The sequence below is a fragment of the Ovis canadensis genome, chromosome 8 (assembly GCF_042477335.2).
Source record: "Ovis canadensis isolate MfBH-ARS-UI-01 breed Bighorn chromosome 8, ARS-UI_OviCan_v2, whole genome shotgun sequence".
NCBI lineage: Eukaryota > Metazoa > Chordata > Mammalia > Artiodactyla > Bovidae > Ovis > Ovis canadensis.
The window spans coordinates 72,894,822-72,916,359 of NC_091252.1; the positions used below are offsets into that span (position 1 = coordinate 72,894,822).

Sequence of the window (21,538 nt, forward strand, 5' to 3'; positions counted from 1 at the left end):
CCAATACTCTTGCCTGGAAAATCCCATGGACGGAGGAACCTGGTAGGCTACAGTCCATAGGGTCATTCCCTGATGCCAGTTTTTCAAAAGATAAAGGAATTAATAAGAACCAGATAGCCCGCGGTGGAGGCTGAGATGTAAAAACAAAAGGTGTCAGAATCACCACTTAATCCTTGAAAAACTACCTTCAGGTTTAATTCATTACAGCTGGCGCCAAGCGTTTGTTTTGCCCAAAACAAGTATGGCCTCCATCAGAGTCAATTCCCTTTCCCTTGCGGACCAATCGAAATCTAGCATTCAGGGCAACCGGTGTCCTCACTTCCGCCTTGGCTGCTAGAGTCTAACTCTTTTAGCGAGTCAGGACGGTCCGCCTGCTATTCGGAACGGCTCCGGCGGCCAAAGCGGCGAGGGCCGAAGGCAGCGGGCGGGATGAGCGCGACGCCCGGCGGAGGGGTACGGACGCTGCGGGTGCCCGGCCGCCACGGCTACGCTGCTGAGTTCTCCCCGTACCTGCCGGGCCGACTAGCCTGCGCCGCCTCGCAGCACTACGGCATCGCGGGTGAGGCCGGGTCGCGCCGAGCCTCCCGGGCGGGGGCGGGTTCCAGCCAAGGTCCAGCTCCTCCCCGTGGTCGGAAATCACTTCCGACAGTAGACGGCGCGGCAAAAGAAGGCCAGGGGTAGCCGAGGAGTTGGCTGGCTTCCTGATCGCTTTTGTCCAGTGTGGGGAGTTGGTCTAGAGTAGAGTGCCTCACCTTTCCACTTACTGTGCGGAAACAGGATGTGGAAGGTGCCTAGTGCCCGTAATCCTTACTCTTAAAGAGCGCACCAACTCCTTCGCCGGCAAGACACATACCCCGCCTGGTACGAGTGGCTCTGCGGAGAGCTGGCTGAACCCGTGTGGCCCCTCCTACCGGTCCGACCGGACCCACAGCACTTGGAAGACGGTCTGCAGGATCACCCCAGTACCGGTTAATTGGACCACATTCACCACAGGCTGTGCGTCGTAAGGATGCACCCTGTTCAGTTCAGTTCAGTTCAGTCACTCAGTCGTGTCCGACTCTTTGCGACCCATGGACTGCAGCACGCCAGGCCTCCCTCTCCGTGACCAGCTCCAGGAGCTTGCACAAATTCATATCCATCCAGTCGGTGATGCCATCCAACCACCTCATCCTCTGTCGTCCCCTTCTCCTCCTGCCTTCAATCTTTCCCAGCATCAGGGTCTTTTCCAAGGAGTCAGTTCTTGGCATCAGCTGGCCAAAGTATTGGGGCTTCAGCATCAGTCCTTCCAATGAACAGACGCTAGGCGTTTCCCCGCAAGAACCAGCAAGAAATTCAGGAAGCTCTGAGTCCTTTGTTGTCTTGGGAGGAATACTGACATATACAGGCAGTTAGAGGCTCAAATTAATTGTCTCTGGTTGAAAGGCAGGATTCCCTTCTTGATTTTGGACTTTCTTTTAATTAATTTCCTAGCTCTCGTTTACACACTGAAATTCTGTGAAACAATTCATTGCATAATATCAGATCGCGATAGTGTTTTTTTTTTTTTTTGTAGAATCATACAGTTGAAAAAAAAGTGATTTCTACAGCTCAGAAGAAGAGAAATATTTGCTTTTTATGTTTTCACTATTAGCTTTTAGTGGTTGCAAATTCAGATTTGCAATACTTGCCCACCTTTAAGGTTGAAGACTCATGAGTTTGTAATGATGTTTTAAATTAAATCCTTAAAAATCTCTCTAAAATGTGTTTTTTTATGTCAATCATGTATAAATAGAGCTTTTTTTCCCCTTCCAACCGTGTAACAAATCTAACTTTCTAAAATACACTGATCTTCAGTAAAATAACTCCTCTTTGATAGGTAATGGTATATTGTGTTCAGCACTTTACTGCCAAGTATGTGGTAAAATCCACCAGGTATGTGTTTTTAAATCACGCACAATGTATTTTAGGTTTTTTGTGGAGGCAATGTGATGTATTATAGTAGAAGGTGTAGTCCCTGGTGTCTATAAGCCTGAGTTTCCTCTCCTGTGAATAGGAATGATCACACATGTTTGGGAAGTTTGTGTACATGTCATCCTGGCCATAGAGGATGCACTTAAATATCTCTCCCCTGTTCAGCTGTGTCTGGAATCCAAGTGTAGGTGAGATAGTAAATTTAATATTTAATTACTGAAGTACAATGTAGAGAGACAGAAATGGAGAGCGCGGTCCTGATCATTTTGTTTATGTGGTCTCAAGGAAGTTTAGGGAGAAATTTGTGACTGTAGTATTGTTCTCAGTTCTTGATACCCCTTTGGCTTGACCTCAACTTTTTTCTCCTTTAGGCAGTGGAACTCTGCTAATACTGGATCAAAATGAATCTGGGCTTAGGCTTTTTAGAAGGTAAGATGGTTCTATTAAAATTATATGTATTCTCTGTTGCTTTTGGTTTTAAATCTTTGTAATCAGTAAGATGTTTTAATTTGTAATATAAAAAAGCCTTCAGGATTTGCATATTGTGGAACTGATTTTTGCCATTAACTTGTGATTGTCACTTTTCTTCTAAATCTCTTGTTGTTCAATATTCACTTATAAATGATAAAACTTAAACATACAAAAATGTAAGCTAGTTGGTATCTTGTTTGACATTCCTATCTTTGCTGTCTTCTTTTTAAAATTTATTTGGCTGCATCGAGTCTTAGTTGTGGCACACAGGATATTTGTTGTGTCACATGGAATCTTTAGTTGGCGGTGTGTGGCCTTAGTTGCCCTGGGCGTCTGGGATCTTAGTTCCCAGACCTGCATCCTCTGAATTGCAAGGTGGATTCTTAACCACTGGACCACCAGGAAAGTCACCTTTGTGTCTTAGTGTAGGTTAGCTTTACTCATTCAGGAACTAATTATTACCTTTTTCCCTTTCTTCACTCTGTACTTTTCTTATCTATGTGACTGTTAGATAAATTAACACCTCCATCAGGGTTAGTCAAGGGTGGAGAAAGGAAAGGAAATTTCCTCAGAAAATAACTACCTGCTGATAGCTCAGGTGAAAGATTTATGGGGAACACTGAAATTATTGATCTAAATTGATATTTTCAAGTGCTTGCTGATCCCTCCTTTGAACCACAGAAGACAGCGAGCACCCAAGTGTGGCAGCGTGTTCTCATGTAAATGGTGTCCTATTTCTAGTTGGAAGCCCTGACGTTAATTTGCTGTGCAGTTCTCTGGCCTTGTAACTGGGCTGTTCTTTTAAGGTTCTCTGCACTTGTTTCTGCATCTATCAAGTTCCTACTCTATGAAATCTCCCATATTTGTGAAGACATTGTGAGATAGTGTTAAAAATATGTGATAAACTGAAAAAAAAAAAGATTGTTATTATATGTTCAGCTGCCTGTGTAACTAGATTTTTTGGTTTTAATTTTCCTGGTGTAGCTTTGACTGGAATGATGGTTTGTTTGATGTGACCTGGAGTGAGAACAATGAGCATGTGCTGGTCACCTGTAGTGGCGATGGCTCCTTACAGCTCTGGGATACCGCCAGGGCCACAGGGCCACTGCAGGTCTTCAAGGAGCACACTCAGGAGGTAGGAAGGAGGTCTTTCTGGGTTGATTATTTTTCTTTGGTTGAAATCCATTTGGGGGTGGACACATGGGGACACGAAGTTTTAGTGTTTCTTGTACATGTTAGATGTCACTGGTTATTTGATTATCCAAACGTCAAGTACCTCTTGGCCTAAGGAGCTGGGAAAGAAGGAAAGGTCAGGCTTCTCATTAGTCAGTAAAAACGCCTCTGGTAGGAAGTATACTGTGGCACTGTTTCCTCCAGAGGCCCATTACTTTCTTTAGACTTTAGAAAGGCTATGCCTCCATACACTGCCTTAAGATAGAGGTAGGCGGACTTTTCACCCAGACATTGTAAGATTGCCTTTAGGGCTTCACCAAGGATTTTCAGAATGTATTTAAGCATGAGCATGAAATCCTGAATATAAAGCAGAGCTTACCGAATAAGTTTAAAAACTAAATCTCGTTCATGTACCAGATATTGTCTGTGTATATGGGTAGCATAGGAAATAGTTTGGCCTTCAGTCATATTAAAATACATATATACTTTTACTGAACATGATAGTAAAAATTTTCTCCTTGGGTGTGTTTTAAAATTCTTCTCAGTAGATCCTTCAAATGAAGCCAGTTCCTGGCTTCAGTAAATGCTTATTAGATGCAAGAGTGTTAGTTTTTTGTAATAACAGAGTAGTTATGTGAAGATTCTAAACATCATTTTTATAGCTCTAGCTATTAAAAATCATAATTTCTGAGATTGTGATGAAAATAATAGAAAATTTCAGTTATTCCATTTTATTGTGAAGGAGGATCTTTGAGTAGATGTAGTTGTGAATGATTGTATTTTGATAGAAGCACTGAACACTAAGATAGCTTTGATAAGGGAGGAACTTTAGCTTTAGGATGTTCAATGCAAGAATCCTCACAAAGCAGTATGTCCAGAATTCAGTTGTTTTTACCATTTCCATGTATTACTTACAGTTAGCTGAATGTTTTTTCTTTCTTTTTTAAAATTATTTTTCCTCTCAAAAATTTTTTCTTAAATCTTTGGGCCTTGTATTGCTTATCTGTATAAATTCTAGGGTTGTAACTAACAAATCATTAAGTAATATATCCAGTTATGTTAAATCTGAGAAACTGGTTTGTAGGGAACTAGGTTTAAAGAAGGTTGAGAAGTGCTTGCAAATGAGACTCTCAACCAGGGCTGAACATTCTTGCAAATGAGATGTTCTGCCCAGTGTAGGGAACTAGGTTTAAAGAAGGTTGAAAAGTGCTTGCAAACGAGACTCTCAACCAGGGCTGGACATTCTTGCAAACGAGATGTTCTGCCCAGTGTAGGGAACTAGGTTAAGGAAGATTGAGAAGTGCTTGCTAACGAGACTGTCAACCAGGGCTGAGCATTCTTGCAAACGAGATGTTCAGCTAAAAATCCTGTTTGTTCCCATGGGAAAAGAACATTGCTTGCACACAAGGGTGTTTCTCTGATTCCTCAAAAGGAACAGACCTTGGGACAAAACGGATTCTAAGTTGATAAGGAAGTTCCCCAAAACAAAGTCTTAGCTGCAGTAAATAAGCCAAGGTAAAGGTTATCTCGCCCTGCGCCTGCACACTGTATAGTCTCTGAATCATAGTGCTTGGCAGGTTGCCCTGTAGGGGGTTGTGCAAAAGATATAAAATAAAGCAGCTGTAAGTAGAAAGTGTTAAAATATAAAGATTTAAACCACTCTGCAGTGTTGGTGTTTCATTCCGTCGCCGACACTGGTTTAATGTTTTCCTTTAAATGAACTTTACATTGTTATTTCACATATCCTAAAACAGCATATATTCATGAACCACGGAACTGATGGCTAACTTAGTGTGTACATTTATTTAATGTATGGTAAAATAAATACATAAGATTAAATGTAGGTACCAGTTAAAATCATGTCTTGTACAACCAGTGATGTGTGTATACTGCTACAATTCTGAAAAATACTGTTCTAGAATGTTCTTTGTGATTGCAGCTCCATCTTTACTTCATCTCAGTGAAAGTGAATTTCACTCTCTTGTATGATAACTTATTTGGCTTTGTTTTTTAAGATTTGCCTGTTTGTTTTTTGGCTGTGTTGGCTGCACACAGGCTTTCTCTAGTTGCAGCAGGCAGGGTTTGCTCTTCTTTGTGATGTGCAAGCTTCTTATTGCAGTGACTTCTCCAGAGCACGGGCTCTCGGCCGTGGACTCCAGGAGCTACAGTGCATGGGCTCAGTAGTTGCTCTGTGGCATGAGGGATCTTCCCCAACCAGGTATCGAACTCGTATTGCCTGCGTGGCAAATTGGAGTCTTAACCACTGAACCACCGGGGAAGCCCCTATTTGGCTTTTTGATTGCTCTATTGGTTAGACAGTTGCTTTCTTAAAACCAAATCTATCTTCAGTATCAACCCACTGTTGCTTCTAACGCCTTTCTCTGACATGATGAAACCAAGTCCTGTCCCCACTTCCAAGGAGAACCGTTGGAAGTAGCCATCATGCCCTCTCTAAGTCTTCTCTCTTCCAGACTGTGTGTTTGTATTAATAATTCCATTGGCCTGTCCTCAGGTCATACAGTCTCTTTATCTTTCACCCTCCTGGTAAACTCCTTTGGGTAATCGCCTGTTTTACAGTGTTGCTTTAAACATTGTAAACCTAATTTATTCCAGAAATATGATTATTTGTGTTGAGCTTTTTATGACTTTGCCACCATGATCTTAAGCCTGTAGTTCTAATAGGTCTCCCTGGTGGCTCATATGGTAAAGCGTCTGCCTTCAATGTGGGAGACCCGGGTTCTATTCCGGGTGGGGAAGATCCCCTGGAGAAGGAAATAAATGGCAACCCACTCCAGTACTCTTGCCTGGAAAATTCCATGGGCAGAGGAGCCTTGTAGGCTACAGTCCATGGGGTTGCAAGAGTTGGACATGACTGAGCGACTTCACTTCTTCACTTCTTCTAATAATATTACTTAACATGGTTGTAATATTTTCCTGAGCCAAGTTGTAGTGCTGGGTTACTTTTAGTCAACTTGTAAAAAGTACCTCGATCTTTGTTATTTGAGTTACTGTTAAAGTAGTAGTTTATAAGTGTTTTTCTGTAGTTATATAACTTAACTGAAGACATGTTATTATTTGTTTTTTCAGACTTTTATTCTAGGTTGCCCTTCATTTTTGTTTCAAATGCAATTTTTGATAAACATTTGTATCAGATGCCTAGGCCATTAGAATAAGAGAAAACCGGAGTAAAAGTGCATTCAACAATCAGAGTGTGTTATTTCACATAACCAGGCATATGAAGGTGAGATGGGTCCAGGTTTGGTTAATTTAGGCTTGACAGTATCATCAAATACCCAGGTTTCTCCCACCTTTCCACTCTGTTCTCCTCAGTGGATTTCTTTATTCTTAGACTCCCTATGGTTCCAGTTATTAGCTTGCTGCAAACGTAATTGTGGTTTGGGACCATGAATCTTAAATCATTATAACTAGGCTCTAAAAGAAAACTTTATTATCAAAATAAGAAGCATTATAATCAACACATTTTTGCCATGAGAAATAACTTTATTCCTGTAACATAAAAATCCATGCTTTGGTGGGATGTAATGAACTCTTGGAAAGCATTTTCTGCTGCTGCTGTTTGTGGAAGTGTTTTCCCTGCAAAAAGTTAGGATACTTGAAGAAGTGGTAGTCAGTGAGTCAGAGGTCTGGTGAATATGGTGGGTGAGGTAAAACTTCGTAGTCCAATTTGTTCAACTTTTGAAGCGTTGGTGGTGCAATGTGTGGTTGGGCGTTGTCATAGAGAAGAATTGGGCTCTTGCTGTTGACCAACAGCAGCGGCAGGTCTTGCAGTTTTTGGCAGGTCTCACCCATTTGCTGAGCATACTTCTCAGCTGTAATGGAATTCAGGAATCTGTAGTGCATCAGACCAACAGCAGACCACTAAGCAGAGACCATGACCTTTTTTGGGTGCAAGTTTGGCTTTGGGAAGTGCCTTGGAGCTTCTCAGTCCAACCACTGAGCTGGTCAAGGCTCGTTGTCCTATAGAATCCACTTTTTGTTGCACATCACAATCCGATCAAGAAATGGTTTATTGTTGTTGCATAGAACAAGAGAAGGTGACACTTCAAAAGACAGTTTCTTTTGATTTGTGGTCAGCTCATGAGGCACCCACTTACTGAGTTTGTTCAGTTTTCCAATTTGCTTCAAATGCTGAACAACCATTGTCGACATTGAGTTCTTTGGCAGCTTCTTGTGTAGTTGTAAGAGGATCAGCTTCGGTGATCGCTCTCAGTTGGTGGTTGTCAACTTCTGATGGCTGGCCACTGTGCTCCTCATCTTCAAAGCTCTTGTCTCCTTTGCGAAACTTCCTGAACCACCACTGCACTGTCCGTTTGGTAGCAGTTCCTGGGCCAAATGCATTGTTGATATTGCAAGTTGTCTCCGCTGCTTTATGACCCATTTTGAACTTGAATAAGAAAATTGCTTAACTTTGCTTTTTGTCTAACATCATTTCCATGGTCTAAAATACATATGAACAGCAAGTAATAAGTCATTAGCAAAAAAACATAAAGCAAGAAATGTGTATTTAAATGATGTATAACATAACCACATTTATTTAAGAATGGATTTCAGTGTCAAATGGCACATTTCAACAGTGCAAAAAGCTCAATTACTTTTGCACCAGCGTAGTATCATCTCCGGAGAAGGCAATGGCACCCCACTCCAGTACTCTTGCCTGGAAAATCCCATGGGCAGAGGAGCTTGGTAGGCTGCAGTCCATGGGGTCGCGAAGAGTCGGACACGACTGAGCAACTTCCCTTTCACTTTTCACTTTCATGCATTAGAGAAGGAAATGGCAACCCACTCCAGTGTTCTTGCCTGGAGAATCCCAGGGACGGGGGAGCCTGGTGGGCTGCCACCTGTGGGGTAGCACAGGGTTGGACACGACTGAAGCGACTTAGCAGCAGCAGTGGTATCATCTCACTATATGCCCAGTCTCAACTCTGTCACTTGTGAGGGAAACAAGCCACCACCCGTGTGCTTTCACCTGAGTAAGTTCACCCCTGGGATGAGCGAGGAAGGGACAGAGCTTTCCCTAAAGGACAGAGCTGTGATTGAGGTGAGCAAGGAGAAAGGGAGATTGGTGGTTGGGAAGGTACCCGTCAGTGCGAGCTGCAATATTACTTCTTGTCTTTCTCATGATGGTTAGTAAAAGTCAAACCACACCAAGCAGGATGATGAGTGGAGGACTGTCAGGCCCTCAGAAAGGTCATCCTCCATGAGATTAAGAGAATTTCTGGTAATCGGCCTAAAAGCTCAGTATTAAGATACCAAATATCTGGCATTTTTCATTAGAGAGAAATACAGCATTTATGTAAAGTTTGTCTCTTACACCAAGTATGCAGAAACAAAAGGGCTGATTTAAAATCAAACAGTTTTGAGGAGCTACTAAATATTCGTTGAATATTCAGCAAACAGTGTTGAATAAATTAAATTCGGCCATTAGTTTTCTGATAGTCAGATGAATAGTCACTGAAGCAAAAAGGAGACATCCAAGACCTAGATGTATTTTAGGCCTAAAGGAATGAAAGTGACATGAAAAGAAAAAAACGCATGGACATTTTCCCTTTGCATGGCTTCTAAACTTAGCATCAAAGCAGGAGTTGATTTTTCTCTGTATTGTTTAACTGTAGAGGCCATTATGTCTTTTGAGCCCCATAGAATGCCTTTAGCTTAGCCTGCTGTTGAATATATAATGGGAATGAAGAATGAGAAAACTTTAAAAGATTCAGCAAGGAGAAAAAAGAGTGAATTGAGACTTCTGTTTCTGACTTCATGGCTTATAGTATAGTGCTGTTGAGAGTGAGTTAAAAGTGACTTTAAAGATGACAGATTCAGTTTAATACTTCGACACCTGATGCTCAATGTGCTTATTACAGTTTTTAAAAATAGTTAAACTTTGTCTTCATTGTGAAATAGTGAGGCGTATCAGTTTGCTGAAAAGCTTTAAGAGAGATTTGATCCATTTAAAGTCTTTGATCATGAATTGATAAATAAAGAATCAAGGCATTTATCCTGCTTTTCCTGTATGAATTTCATTGTGGGGTAGTCAAATAGTTGGTATGGAAAATTTCTTGTATTAGAATCTTCCTAATACAATAGGAAGCTAAAAAAAAAAAAAAGACTGAACTGAATGAGGAAACAAGTCAAATTCAGAATGTAGAACATTCCGTAGGACCAATAATTTTGTTTCTTCAGGAAATAAATGTCATTGGTAGGGTAAGGCAGCAGGAAAACCAAGGTGGGGAGCGAATTTTCTTAGATTGAAAAGATTTAAGAGGCATAACAGCTGAGTATAAAATAGGAACTTTGGATCCTCGTTTAGATCTCTGTGTGCATGCTCCATTGTGACCGACTTTTGCGACCCCGTGGACTGTAGCCCACCAGGCTCCTCCTCCATCCATGGAATTTTCTAGGCCAGAATACTGGAATTGGTTGCTGTTTCCTCCTCCAGGGGATTTCTGTGACCCAGGGATCTAACCCACATCTGTTGCATCTCCTGCATTGGAGGTGGGTTTTGTTTTTGTTTTTTTTTTTTAACCAACTGTGCCTCCTGGTAAACCAACTAGAAAAGATGTTTTTGATGCAGTTAGGGAAATAGGAATATGGACTAAGTATTAGGTGATGTTAAGGAGCTGTTGTTAATATAAGGTGCGAAAATGGCCATGTGCTCATGTAAAAGGTGAAAACATTCTTACTTCTGAAGTATTTGTGAATGAAATAGTCTGACGGATTAAAATACTCCAACAGTCGTTCAGTCAGTAATGGAACAGATGAAATAGGATGGGTAAAGTGTTGATAATTATGGAAGGTGTGTGATGGATATCTGAGGATTTGTTTTCTCTACTCTTATGTGCATTTTAAAATATCTATAATGGAAAATACTTTTTAATTTGTTTCATATTAAAAAAATGTAGCCCTTTCTAATCGCTTAGTAATTAAAATTCAGTGTCCCTTTCCTTTGTATTGATAAGTATGAACATTCTGGATACAGTTTTTATTTGATGGTTTTTAATTAAATAGACCAACTTGAAAAAGGGCAGTACTGTGTGGTAGATTAAAACTGAGCTCTGTGGGAATTGGATTCAGTAATAGAATTTGTCCTCCTCAAACTGTAGTTTTGATGAGATTCAGGTTTCATAAAGCCCACAAAGTATTGTTCAGTGTTTTTTTTTTTTTTCTTTTTACAATTTCCCAATTAATTTTCTTCACCACTACCAAGAGTAATTTCATAAGATAGGCCTTCGGAGGATCCTGTTTTTAAAGTATAGCTGCATATCACTTCTTTTTATATTTAACTTAACCATTTACCATGTCTGCTCTTTGAATGGGAGTGGAGCCGGGAATTGGGACTGGGGAAAAGATAGAAGAGTAGACTAATGTGAGATGTGCTTTCCACCCAGATTGTTTCTCTCTTCCTCATTCAGTCCACAAACTTTGATTAACTCTCTGTCTGCAAGGAACTGTATAAGGCCTAACAGGGAAGATGAACAAGTCAGGCAAGGTCCTTTCCCTCTCGGGGAAAGAAAGGCTTAAGCTGCTGGGTTAGTTAATTTGGAATGTAATACATGCTGTGAATGTACAGAGTGCTATGAGAGGGGAGGATCTGGCCTGGGGGAAGGGACGGGAGTGGGTGTGTGTGTGGGGACATCCTTGAGTCTGAGGAGACAGTTGGAATGAACTATTCAGGTGGAGATGTCAGAGGACAGGGTTCAAGGCAAAAGAAACTGCTTGCTTGCAAGGGAAGGGCTGAGTCTGTGTGCCTGGAGCAGTTAGCATTTTGGCTGTTATGCTAAGATCAGTGGAAGAATACTGCAGATTTAAAAATTTCCTATGATACACTTCGTGCATATAAAATATATGTGAGTTGTAAAAATATATAGTGAGCACTTACATATTCATCATTTAGGTTAAGAAATAAAACATTACCTGTACCATTGGAGCCCCTGGTTGCTGCTTCTGTCCTTCCTGTAGCTTCTTTTTTCTGAGTCAGTCCTTCATCCTCCTTTTTTCCCAAGAACAACCATTATCCTGAATTTTCTATTTATATCTTCCTTATTTTTCCTTTTAGTTTTATGTGCACACATGCACAGTTTTGCATGATTTTGACTTTTGGCTGAAAAGCAACAATGTGAGTGAATCTCAGTGTTGAGTGAAGATGGTAAGCTGTAGGAGCCATGTAGTAACCATGTGGAAACCAAGTAGGCAGCAGAGGATGAGACGGTTAGATAGCATCACCAACTCAATGGACATGGGTTTCAGCAAACGCTGGGAGATAGTGGAGGTCAGAGGAGCCTGGCATGCTGCAGCCCATGGGGTCCCAGAGTCAGATCCCACTTCCCAGCTGACCAACAGCAAATGGGTAATGGATTGGAGGTGAACAAGAATGGAGGAGGGAGCAGTTAGAAGCATCCTGTGATGTAGGTGGTCGCTTATGGTTGATGGTTGTAGCCTCTTCAGAGAAATTATATACAAACTCATGGCCCTTTGGAGTCTTGTTGCTCTGAGCCGTTTGACCTTGCTGGTCTTAAGGTGTGATGAGCTTGTTTCCTTCTAGGCTTGCTCTTTGCTTTGGAGACCTTTCCTCTCAAATCTGCAGGTCTCTGTTCAGAGACATCTTCACTGACCGCTTTGCTGAGCAGTGACCTGCCCCCTCCCCACCCTTGTTATTTTCTAGTCTTCTTACTCTGCGTTATTTTTCTGAATAGTTCTTTTTGATCGCAACCTGAAATTATATACTTATAGCACATCTTCCGTTGCTAAAGTATAAGATCCACGAAGGCTGGTACTTTATCTGTTTTGCCTAACACTATACTCTTCGTCCCTTGTTCACAGTAAACATTTATTGAATAGATTTGACTTGAGATTGGGATAATGGAATCCGGTCATTCCTTTTTGGCTGTCTCCCAAACATCTCTCTTGCTGTAAATTTTTCTCAGGGCTTGAGGTTAATGCCCAAACCCTGTCCTTCCTAGACATTTCCACTTGACTATCAGGCTGTCACCTCAAACTCACCATGTCTAAAATTACACATTATCACTCTTCCTCCAGTCTTCCAGTGTCGTTAATGCCACCATTGCTGACAGTCCCCAGGCACAAAACCTTGGTGTTATCTTGCGGCGTTCACTAGTTCCCATCCCTAGGGAGCTTATGTCCCCATTTGTGTCTTTGAGGGAGTTTCTGGTCGCTGTTTTCACCTCTGCCTTCTGCTGTTGACATTTTAGCCAGCCTGCAGGGCCTTGCGAAGATTCTTCTCTTCTGGGCATCAAGCTGAATTTTTCCATCCCACCAGCTTTTGTATTCATGGTCTACAGTTTTTGTGTTTTAAACACAATATCCTGGCTTACACCGTTACGTTTCCATGTCCTAGTATTTTTAAACACAGTAAGGCAAACAAAAAGTATTTATTGATTGAATCACCTTTATCTCCTTTTTTATCCCATTTTAAACCTCACCACGTGTGTTCTATGCTCGGTCTTGTTGTCCTAGACCTTGATGCTTGCCACTTTGTCCTGTGTCACATAGCAGAGCTGGCAGCAGCATAGTTTTCATACCTCCTGTCTTTTGTTATCTTTGGGGCTGGGTTTTCTCTGAGCCCATGGAGGCTCTTGAAGTTTTAAAAATGAGAAGTCATAAGGTTTCAAGTCCTGTGTCACACTGGAAATGTGGAGGAGTCTGAGTTAATGATGTTAGCAGTAGCTCTTTATAATTACTTAGCAATGATGCAGGTTGTGGAGATAAATTTGGTTTTTTAAATCATTATATTGCAATGAGCACAGACTCTTTAGGTCTCAAGATCTTCTCTGATTGCCTCCAAGCTTATCTTTTTCCATCCGTAACTGACAGATGACTGCAGCACCTCTTTGGATTTTGCTGACCCTACTGTGTACTTTATGAGCTACTCTGTTGCGGGGTTGCGATTTCTTTGGTGTTCCGACTGTTCTTCTCTCTTTTGTAAGAATACAGGCTGCAGCTGGGCCACAACTGGAGTGGTGGAGTGCTTACTTTGGATATGTAATTTAAGTGGAGTGAAAGCGAGGTTGCTCAGTCGTGTCTGACTCTTTGCGACCCCATGGAATGTAGCCCACCAGGCTCCTCCGTCCATGGGATTTTCCAGGCAAGAGTACTGGAGTGGGTTGCCATTTCCTTCTCCGGGAGATCTTCCCAACCTAGGGGTTGAACCTGGGTCTCCCGCATTGCAGGCAGATGCTTTACTGTCTGAGCCACCCCAAAAAACCTCCCAGGTGGCACTGGTGCGAAAGAACTCGCCTGCCAAAGTGGGAGACATGAGACACGGGTTTGATCCCTGGTCAGGAAGATCCCCTGGAGGAGGAAATGGCAACCCACTCCAGTATTTTTGCCTGGAAAATTCCACAGAGAGAGGAACCTGGCAGGCTACAGTCCATAGGGTCGCAAAGAGTCTGACAGGTCTGAGTGACTGTACACAAAAAGCTCAGTAGTCAGGATAAATAATCTCTTGTGTTCATGCTAAGTCGCTTCAGTTGTGTGTCAGACTCTTTGTGATGCCGTGGACTATAGCCAGTCAGGCTCCTCTGTCCATGGGATTCTCCAGGCAAGAGTGCTGGAGTGGGGTGCCTCCTCCAGTGGATCTTTCTTAACCAGGGCTTGAATGTGTGTGCCTTGAGTCTCTTACATCTCCTGGATGGGCAGGTGTGTTCTTTACCACTAGCGCCACCTGGGAAGCCCTAAACAATCTCTTAATGCAGTATTTTTGAAATCAAAATTAACGTAAATCTGCAATGAGCCAAATATCAAAGTTTTAAGTAAAGGCAGAATCAGTGTTACCAATTTTTTTGGTTTTAAACTCAGGTTCCAATATGGCTAGGCATAGCATTAGGCAGCAGAGAGCAGGGAACCCATACTTTAGCTGCCACAAACCCCAGACAGTTATACTTCCTGCATAAATATGGTAGAGTTTTTAGATTCAAAATAAACCTGCTGGCTGTTCACACTTAATGGCATATTCTTGGGTCTGGGGCAGGACTGCTTTTATGAAGTTTCATTATGCACATAATTTAGTTGAACTTAGCTTCCAGTAGTGATCTGTATATGACCTGTTTTATCTGATAACAGGATTAAAACTGTTTCCATAAGTTTTCAAATAATTCACTTAAAGTGATTTACTGAGAGCAGCATTAGATAACTGAAGCTGTTTACCAATAGATCTGAAAGGAAAACCTGGTTCCTATATGCTTTTATCAAGAAAGACTAAAATATTAATTGAATTTTACTACTTTCTGATAAACATTGGCCTGGCAAGTGTTTTTAGATGACTAACTTTCTAATCTTCTCTGATGTTTCTTCAGGGTGCTGCAGACAGTGATTTATTGGGAGGTTTAAACATATGTATAATTTGTTTTAGTGGAGAAGATCTTAGAAATACTCTGTAGGATTCTCAGCTCTGTAGAGTGGAGTCTTATCTGTTAGGGGTAAGTCTAGGGGCATAGACACAATGACCTTTGTCTGACACTGTGGGGAGGTTTATAGAGCTTTGATGTTTTAACCAAATGAATTAGTTGTTCTAACTGACTATTCGGTTATAAACAGATAAGATGTAATGTTGAACTTGATGCTCTTTCCTTTTTTTTAAATTAATTTATTTATTTTAATTGAAGGATAATTACAATATTGTGATGGTTTTTGCCATACATCAACATGAATCGGTCATAGGTATACATGTGTCTCCCCCGCCCCAGCTCTTTCACTTTATAAATGACACTTTTAAATGTTTTAGGTGTACAGTGTTGACTGGAGCCAAACCAGAGGTGAACAGCTTGTGGTGTCTGGCTCATGGGATCAAACTGTCAGACTGGTATGTCAGCATTACTGTATGTAAAACCAGATATTCCCTTCCCCAGAGTGTCCACTCAAGTTTTTTATTTTCTAGAACATACTTCTCTTGCTTTTCAGTTAGACAGCTAATTTTCTTTTCAAAAAACATTATATTAAAGGGCTTATTAGAATTTAAAATTTTCTAATCTTTGAGCTATAAAATAATAATTAGCTCAGCATTATTTTGGCCTCTTAAATATTATGCTGCTTTATATAAAAATATACTTTACATAAATCCTTGAGATATATGTATATATTGTATGTGTATATATATGATGTATCATATATAGTATATATAAAGCATAAATTTTAATTTACTCCTGTTAAGTGATTGATCTGTTCCTTTATTTGTAGTGGGATCCAACTGTTGGAAAGTCTCTGTGCACTTTTAGAGGTCATGAAAGTGTCATTTATAGCACGATCTGGTCTCCCCACATTCCTGGCTGCTTTGCTTCATCCTCAGGTAAATAATAAATTTACCAAAAACCTTGTTTGTGGTGAATGGTGACCTCACTTTCCCCAGAAGGTGGCGCTGTGTACCTTAGGTTTGGAGAAGTGAGCATTCCTACTTGAACTCTTGAGACTATTTCATTCTTTCTTAGTCTCTAGACAAGAATTAGCCAACCTGCTTCTAACCTTTTGCCTTAACATGTATTCTTTTGGTGAGATGAGAGGTCAGGGACAAAGTGAGGACTCTGACATTGAACTTGATTGAATTTGAAAACTCCTTTCAGTGGTCAGTTGTGGGACCTCAGGGTGATGTGATGACTTTTCTCATCAGTAAAATGGGGCTTGTGGAGTTGTTCACAGGATGAAATAAGGAAACACAAAATGTCTCACACATAGTTAACCTCCTTTGCTTGATATTTACCCCTCTGTTAGGGATTAATTCATTGCCACTAAGCCATAGCAAGACTGTATTTGGTATGATCATTTTTCCTGTTTGCTTTTAATGTATGTCTTCAATTCTAAGATTAAGTAGATACATACATTTATATATCTCTATATTTTTTAATGCACAGAAGTCATTTTATAGACGTTTAAAAATTAGATTTTGTACTGTTTGCATGAGGGTTTACAAATTTGGTTCTTTAGGCCAATTCATAAATCATGTATAATCTGAACTATATACATAATTTATAGAGAAACATCGCACAGCTTGTCTGCAGTCCATTTAAAACAACATGGGCCACCTGCCAAATGGTTGTTGAAATAGCGGCCCGCACCGTCACTCGCCCCTGGCTGCTCTAGAGCACCTCTCCCCTGGCTGTTTGCCTTTCTCTCACACGCTGCAGCCCTGCCGTCACAGCTCTTGTACTTTTATTCTTTTGCCTTTTTCCCCACCAGCCTAGCCTGTCAACTTCTGTGGTCCTGGCTTTACATGAACAAGTTCAGTGGCAGGGTCCTCCCAGAGGATGATGGGGAGAAGAGGCTGAGACAGCAAGAACAATTTTCCTTTCTGTCCCTGGTTAGAAGGTAGAGTCATTCCCAGTGGGGAAACAGTACATTGGAAGTCAGAGTTACATTCATGTGGTTTAGAATAGAATATTAATTTTTAGTAATATCATAATATCTGTCACACCATGACTTTTTGTAATGTAAATTTGTCAAGCACAACTATTAATGAACAAATATGGTTTAATTAATGATTAATTCATGATTAACGATCTGTCTTAGGTAGATCCTAACCAGTTATGAATCTTCCCAAGTTGGAAACCAGTCTAGCTCCTTTTATTAGCTACTGAGCTGCTTTGGCTTAGATGGCTTTATCTTTGGTTTGTTGATCAGAGTAAGGTTGCTAAGTCTGAGTAACAGTTACAATAATGTATAACGTGTTAATTAATCATAAATGTTTGTGGTGATTGACAAGATAATATCAGCACTCTTTATTTCTTGTTTCTTGTATAACTATCAAAAAGTAAATTTATGAAGAGAAAACAGAAATGGTAACCCTGAAAATTTCTATTTGAGCGTATACGTAGTAAAGAAATTCAGACACCACAGAGACATGCCAAATAAAAGGTAACTGCTCATTCCCCCTCTCCTATAGAACTGCTGTTAGTAACATTTTCCTGTATTCCTCCATAAAAAGTCTATGTCCGTTCCAAATATATTAAAGTTTTTTATCTTCTAGAACATACTTCTCTTGCTTTTCAGATAGACAGCTAATTTTCTTTTCAAAAAACATTATACTAAAGCGTTTATTAGAATTTAAAATTTTCTAATCTTTAAAATAAATTAGTAATTAGCTCAAAAGGAGGGTTTGTGGTATATAAAAGTTGGGGTAAGCTCTAAAACTCTCACTGTGCCTTTGCCATTTCAAGAGAGACAAGAAAATTTGCTTCCCAAGTTGTGTACTTGCAATGCACTTCTTTGTGTGTTTTCTTTGCTTGAATTGTTTTCATGTATTTCCAGTAGGGCATGTGTCGTCTTCAACATAGCTGAGTGCCTTATACAAGCAAACACTGCAGTTTTTTTATTACTATTATATAAGCTATGGAAATAACTGTATTATCAAAATTTTTAAAACACATTTAAGGTTAATTTTGATTGTCAAAAGGGGTATTGTTGGTGAATCATTCAGATCTTTAGTGAATGCTGTTGTCTGGGCACTGAAGATACACTGAGCCTGTAGTCAAGTGGGAAAGAGAGATGCTAAGAAAAAACACCTAGGAACAGCAATGATGAGGAGCGTGAGGTTCTTTGAGAAAGAGGTCATAGCACAGTGGTTACGGACAGACTCTGGAGCTGGACTTCCTGTGATCAGATTCTCATTTCACTGCTCTTACATGGCTTCGGTCATGCTACTTAACCTCTGTCTCATCATTCCTCATTTAAAAAATAAGAGTGATAATAATAACCTGTGTTGTGGAGTTTTGATGAGGATTAAGTGAATTAATTAAGATACAAGCTTGAAGGCTTAGGTCCGTGCCTGGCACAGAGTAAGGGCGCTCTGAGTGGTGCCTCGTGTCATTAACGTGTGTGCTCAGGATTCGTGGGAACACAGTAAAGGATTCTTGAGCTTGTCAAAACTGGCTGGTCAGAGCAACTTCCCTAAGGAAATAGTGCTTCAGCTGCTACGTTATGAACAGGCAGATGAGGAGGTGAGAAGTGGGAAGTAAAGGGACGAATGTGGAGAGTATAGGGCATGTTGGAGGAAGATCTGCATGGTCTTTGCATGCGTTATGTGCTGTAAGGATTGAGAGTCAGTGCTTACCTGGGAACTAAAACTCTGGGAACCGAGTTTCAGGTTTCTTGCTCCAGGTGGAATCTGAAATGTATGCTTGTATAATAACGTAACCTGTCCAGTGATCCTGAAACCTGGCCCACCATTGCAGTCCGTTGCTGTTGTTTAGTCGCTAAGTCGAATTTGGCTTTTTTTGCGACCCCATGGACTGTAGGCCACCAGACTTCTCTGTCCATGGGGTTTTCCTGACAAGAATACTGGAGTGGATTGCCCTCTCCTTCTGCAGGGGGTCTTCCTGACCCAGGGATCACACCCGCGTCTCCTGCATTGGCAGGTGGATTCTTTACCCCGAGCTACCAAGGAAGAAAGTGAAAGTGAAGTCGCTCAGTCGTAAAAAACAACAGAATTCTAGCCTTCATCTTAGTCCTACTGAATCAGATGCCTCTGAGAGGTGTATTTTTTAATCACCCAAGCTGAGTCTAGTGATGAGCCTGATTTGGGAAACACTGTACTAGTCTGTGATGTTGCTCTGTTTGAGATGTCTAATGAATAGCTTATTTCTGTTGATGTAATGGAAATTTCGTGCTTATTTTTAACAGAAATATACTTATCTTTTAAAAACTCTATAGAATGGTTTCAGTGCTGAATTCAAAGAAGTGGTTTCCTAAGATTGAGAACTTAGTTTTTTTCTGAGTTTTGCCAGTTATAGTTTGAGTTATATTATAGTCTTTTATCCATTAATTCTTTGTTTTCTTGCTTACAGACAAGAGTTTGCTATGAAACATACTATAGTATTTGCATAAAAATCATCTCAGCTGTAAAATTCATGGTTGAAGAACACAAAGTTGTAAAATATTTATCTTCACAAATATTAAAAATGATAAGCAGCTTATATAATTGGCAGTCAAGACATAGTTTTATGTCTAATCCTGTGGTACACATATAGCTAATTATATCATTCAACTGCTTATAACAGTTTATATTTTAAGATAGTATATAATAATATGGGTTTCCCTGGTGGTTCAGATGGCAAAGAATCCACCTGTAGTGCAGGAGATCCGAATTCATTCCCTGGGTTGGCAAGATCCCCCGGAGAAAGCAATGGCTACCCACTCCAGTATTCTTGCCTGGCGGGGTTGCAAGGTGTCAGACACGACTGAGCAGCTAACACTTTCACTTTCATGAGAATATAATGTTTAAGTTTTTCCAAGAATTTGATCCCCCTCAAAGTTGTAGTACTAAATTTATCATTAGCTAAGTTAAGACAAACCAAAGGAAGTAGGACTTAGACATTTAGATCTTCCTTAGCAGAGTTCTCTAAGGGCGTTGGTTTTGTTTCATTTGTTAAAGTTTTATTCTTACATAATTCACATTTCCAAATTGTATGAGATGGAAGGGAAGAATATTTGAGCTCATTACATGAGGAGGATTAATATGGAGTAAACTTTCTTTTGAACCAAGAAAACTAAATTACTGCTATTACTGACTCCATATAATTGCATAAATCATAGCCATGCCTCAATGTGTGGAGTCCAGCAGTTTGAAAAAAACATCATTCTACTCAAAGAAAAAAGTCATCTGATAGACATCTGGCATTTCAAATAAATTAAATTATTTGGGCCCAATATGCATCTTTTGCTGTTCATTTCACTTCCTGGTTTCAGATTCACCGTTTACACTCATTCTCCTTACCCAGCTTCTTCTTAATGCCGCAACTTGAATTAGACATGGTAGTAGCCAGCACTTCCTGTACCATATCATGCACTTAAATGCACTGGTTTTGTTGCCAGTGGCAAGTCTGCAACTGATAAGAGAAGCTGGTAATTCAGGTGGGTCTGTGGCACTGCCGCAGGGCCCTGGTAAACGTCTGGCTGACAATGAAAGGCCAGTTGTCTGGAAAATGCAATTAAACAAGCAATATAAATATAGATGTCCTGGTGGCTAAACGAGTTGAATGAGTCATGGTACCAGTTGGCCAGAAGGTCTCTCTCCTACCTGGCAAATGAAATGAGGAGGAGGAAGTGCCGGATGTGCGGAAGTGGGATTCTCAGCTCCTTCAGAGCACTTCTCACTCTCTTTGTGCTCTTTAAGTTAACTGCCAGAGGGGACAACCTAAACTGTAGTCTTTAAAAAAAAAAAACTTTGCCTGACTATGCTGGTGAAGAACCAGAATATTGTCCCAGAGAAATTTGATAGAGGCATCCACCCAGCCTTTGTGGTTGTTATTTGTTTAATCTATTGTTGAAGTATATAATACACACACAGAACAGTGCCTATTTATAGCACGATGGATTTTCACAATGAACACACCTGTGTACTGGGGCTTCCCAGGTGGCACTAGTGGTAAAGAATCTGCCTGCCCATGCAGGAGACTCTGGAGACCTGGGCTCTCGGGACCCGGGTCAAGAAACAGGATGTTCTCAGAAACCCCTCTTACATTCTTCCAGTCATTACCACCCCTGTCCATTCGAGGGTGACCTCTGAACTGCCTCCTAGTAGCATCGATTAATGTTACCTGTTTTTATGTTGTGCTGCTTGGTTTCTTTTGCTCAGCATTATGTTTTATGAGATTCATCCATATTGTTGCTAAAATTACTAGTTACATCTTAACTCCTAGTCCACGTTTATTGTAATGTTTTGACACTGTAAAGCATTCGCATACACCCATGGAATGTAATTATTAGGATGAACATGAGCTCACTGAACTTTAAACAATGCTTTGAAGTGAAGTGAAGTCGCTCAGTCGTGTCTGACTCTTTGCGACCTATGGACTGTAGCCTGCCAGGCTCCTCTTCCCATGGAATTTTCCAGGCAAGAATACTGGAGTGGGTTGCCATGTCCTACTCCAGGGGATCTTTCTGACGCAGGAATCGAACCCATGTCTCCTACATCTTCTGCGTTGCA

The 21,538-nt window shown here is 40.7% G+C and overlaps 1 protein-coding gene across 1 annotated transcript in view; it reads left to right on the forward strand.

Moving 5' to 3' along the window:
- The first annotated feature begins 314 nt into the window (after positions 1-314).
- The window catches only part of PEX7 (peroxisomal biogenesis factor 7), a 74,280-nt gene continuing 53,056 nt past the window's right edge, over positions 315-21,538 (forward strand). Inside the window, exons 1-5 of the mRNA XM_069598504.1 lie at positions 315-559; positions 2,322-2,379; positions 3,406-3,556; positions 15,350-15,427; positions 15,802-15,910. Coding sequence (XP_069454605.1) covers positions 430-559; positions 2,322-2,379; positions 3,406-3,556; positions 15,350-15,427; positions 15,802-15,910 — 526 coding nt within the window. The 5' untranslated portion in view covers positions 315-429. The remainder of the gene's footprint in view (positions 560-2,321; positions 2,380-3,405; positions 3,557-15,349; positions 15,428-15,801; positions 15,911-21,538) is intronic.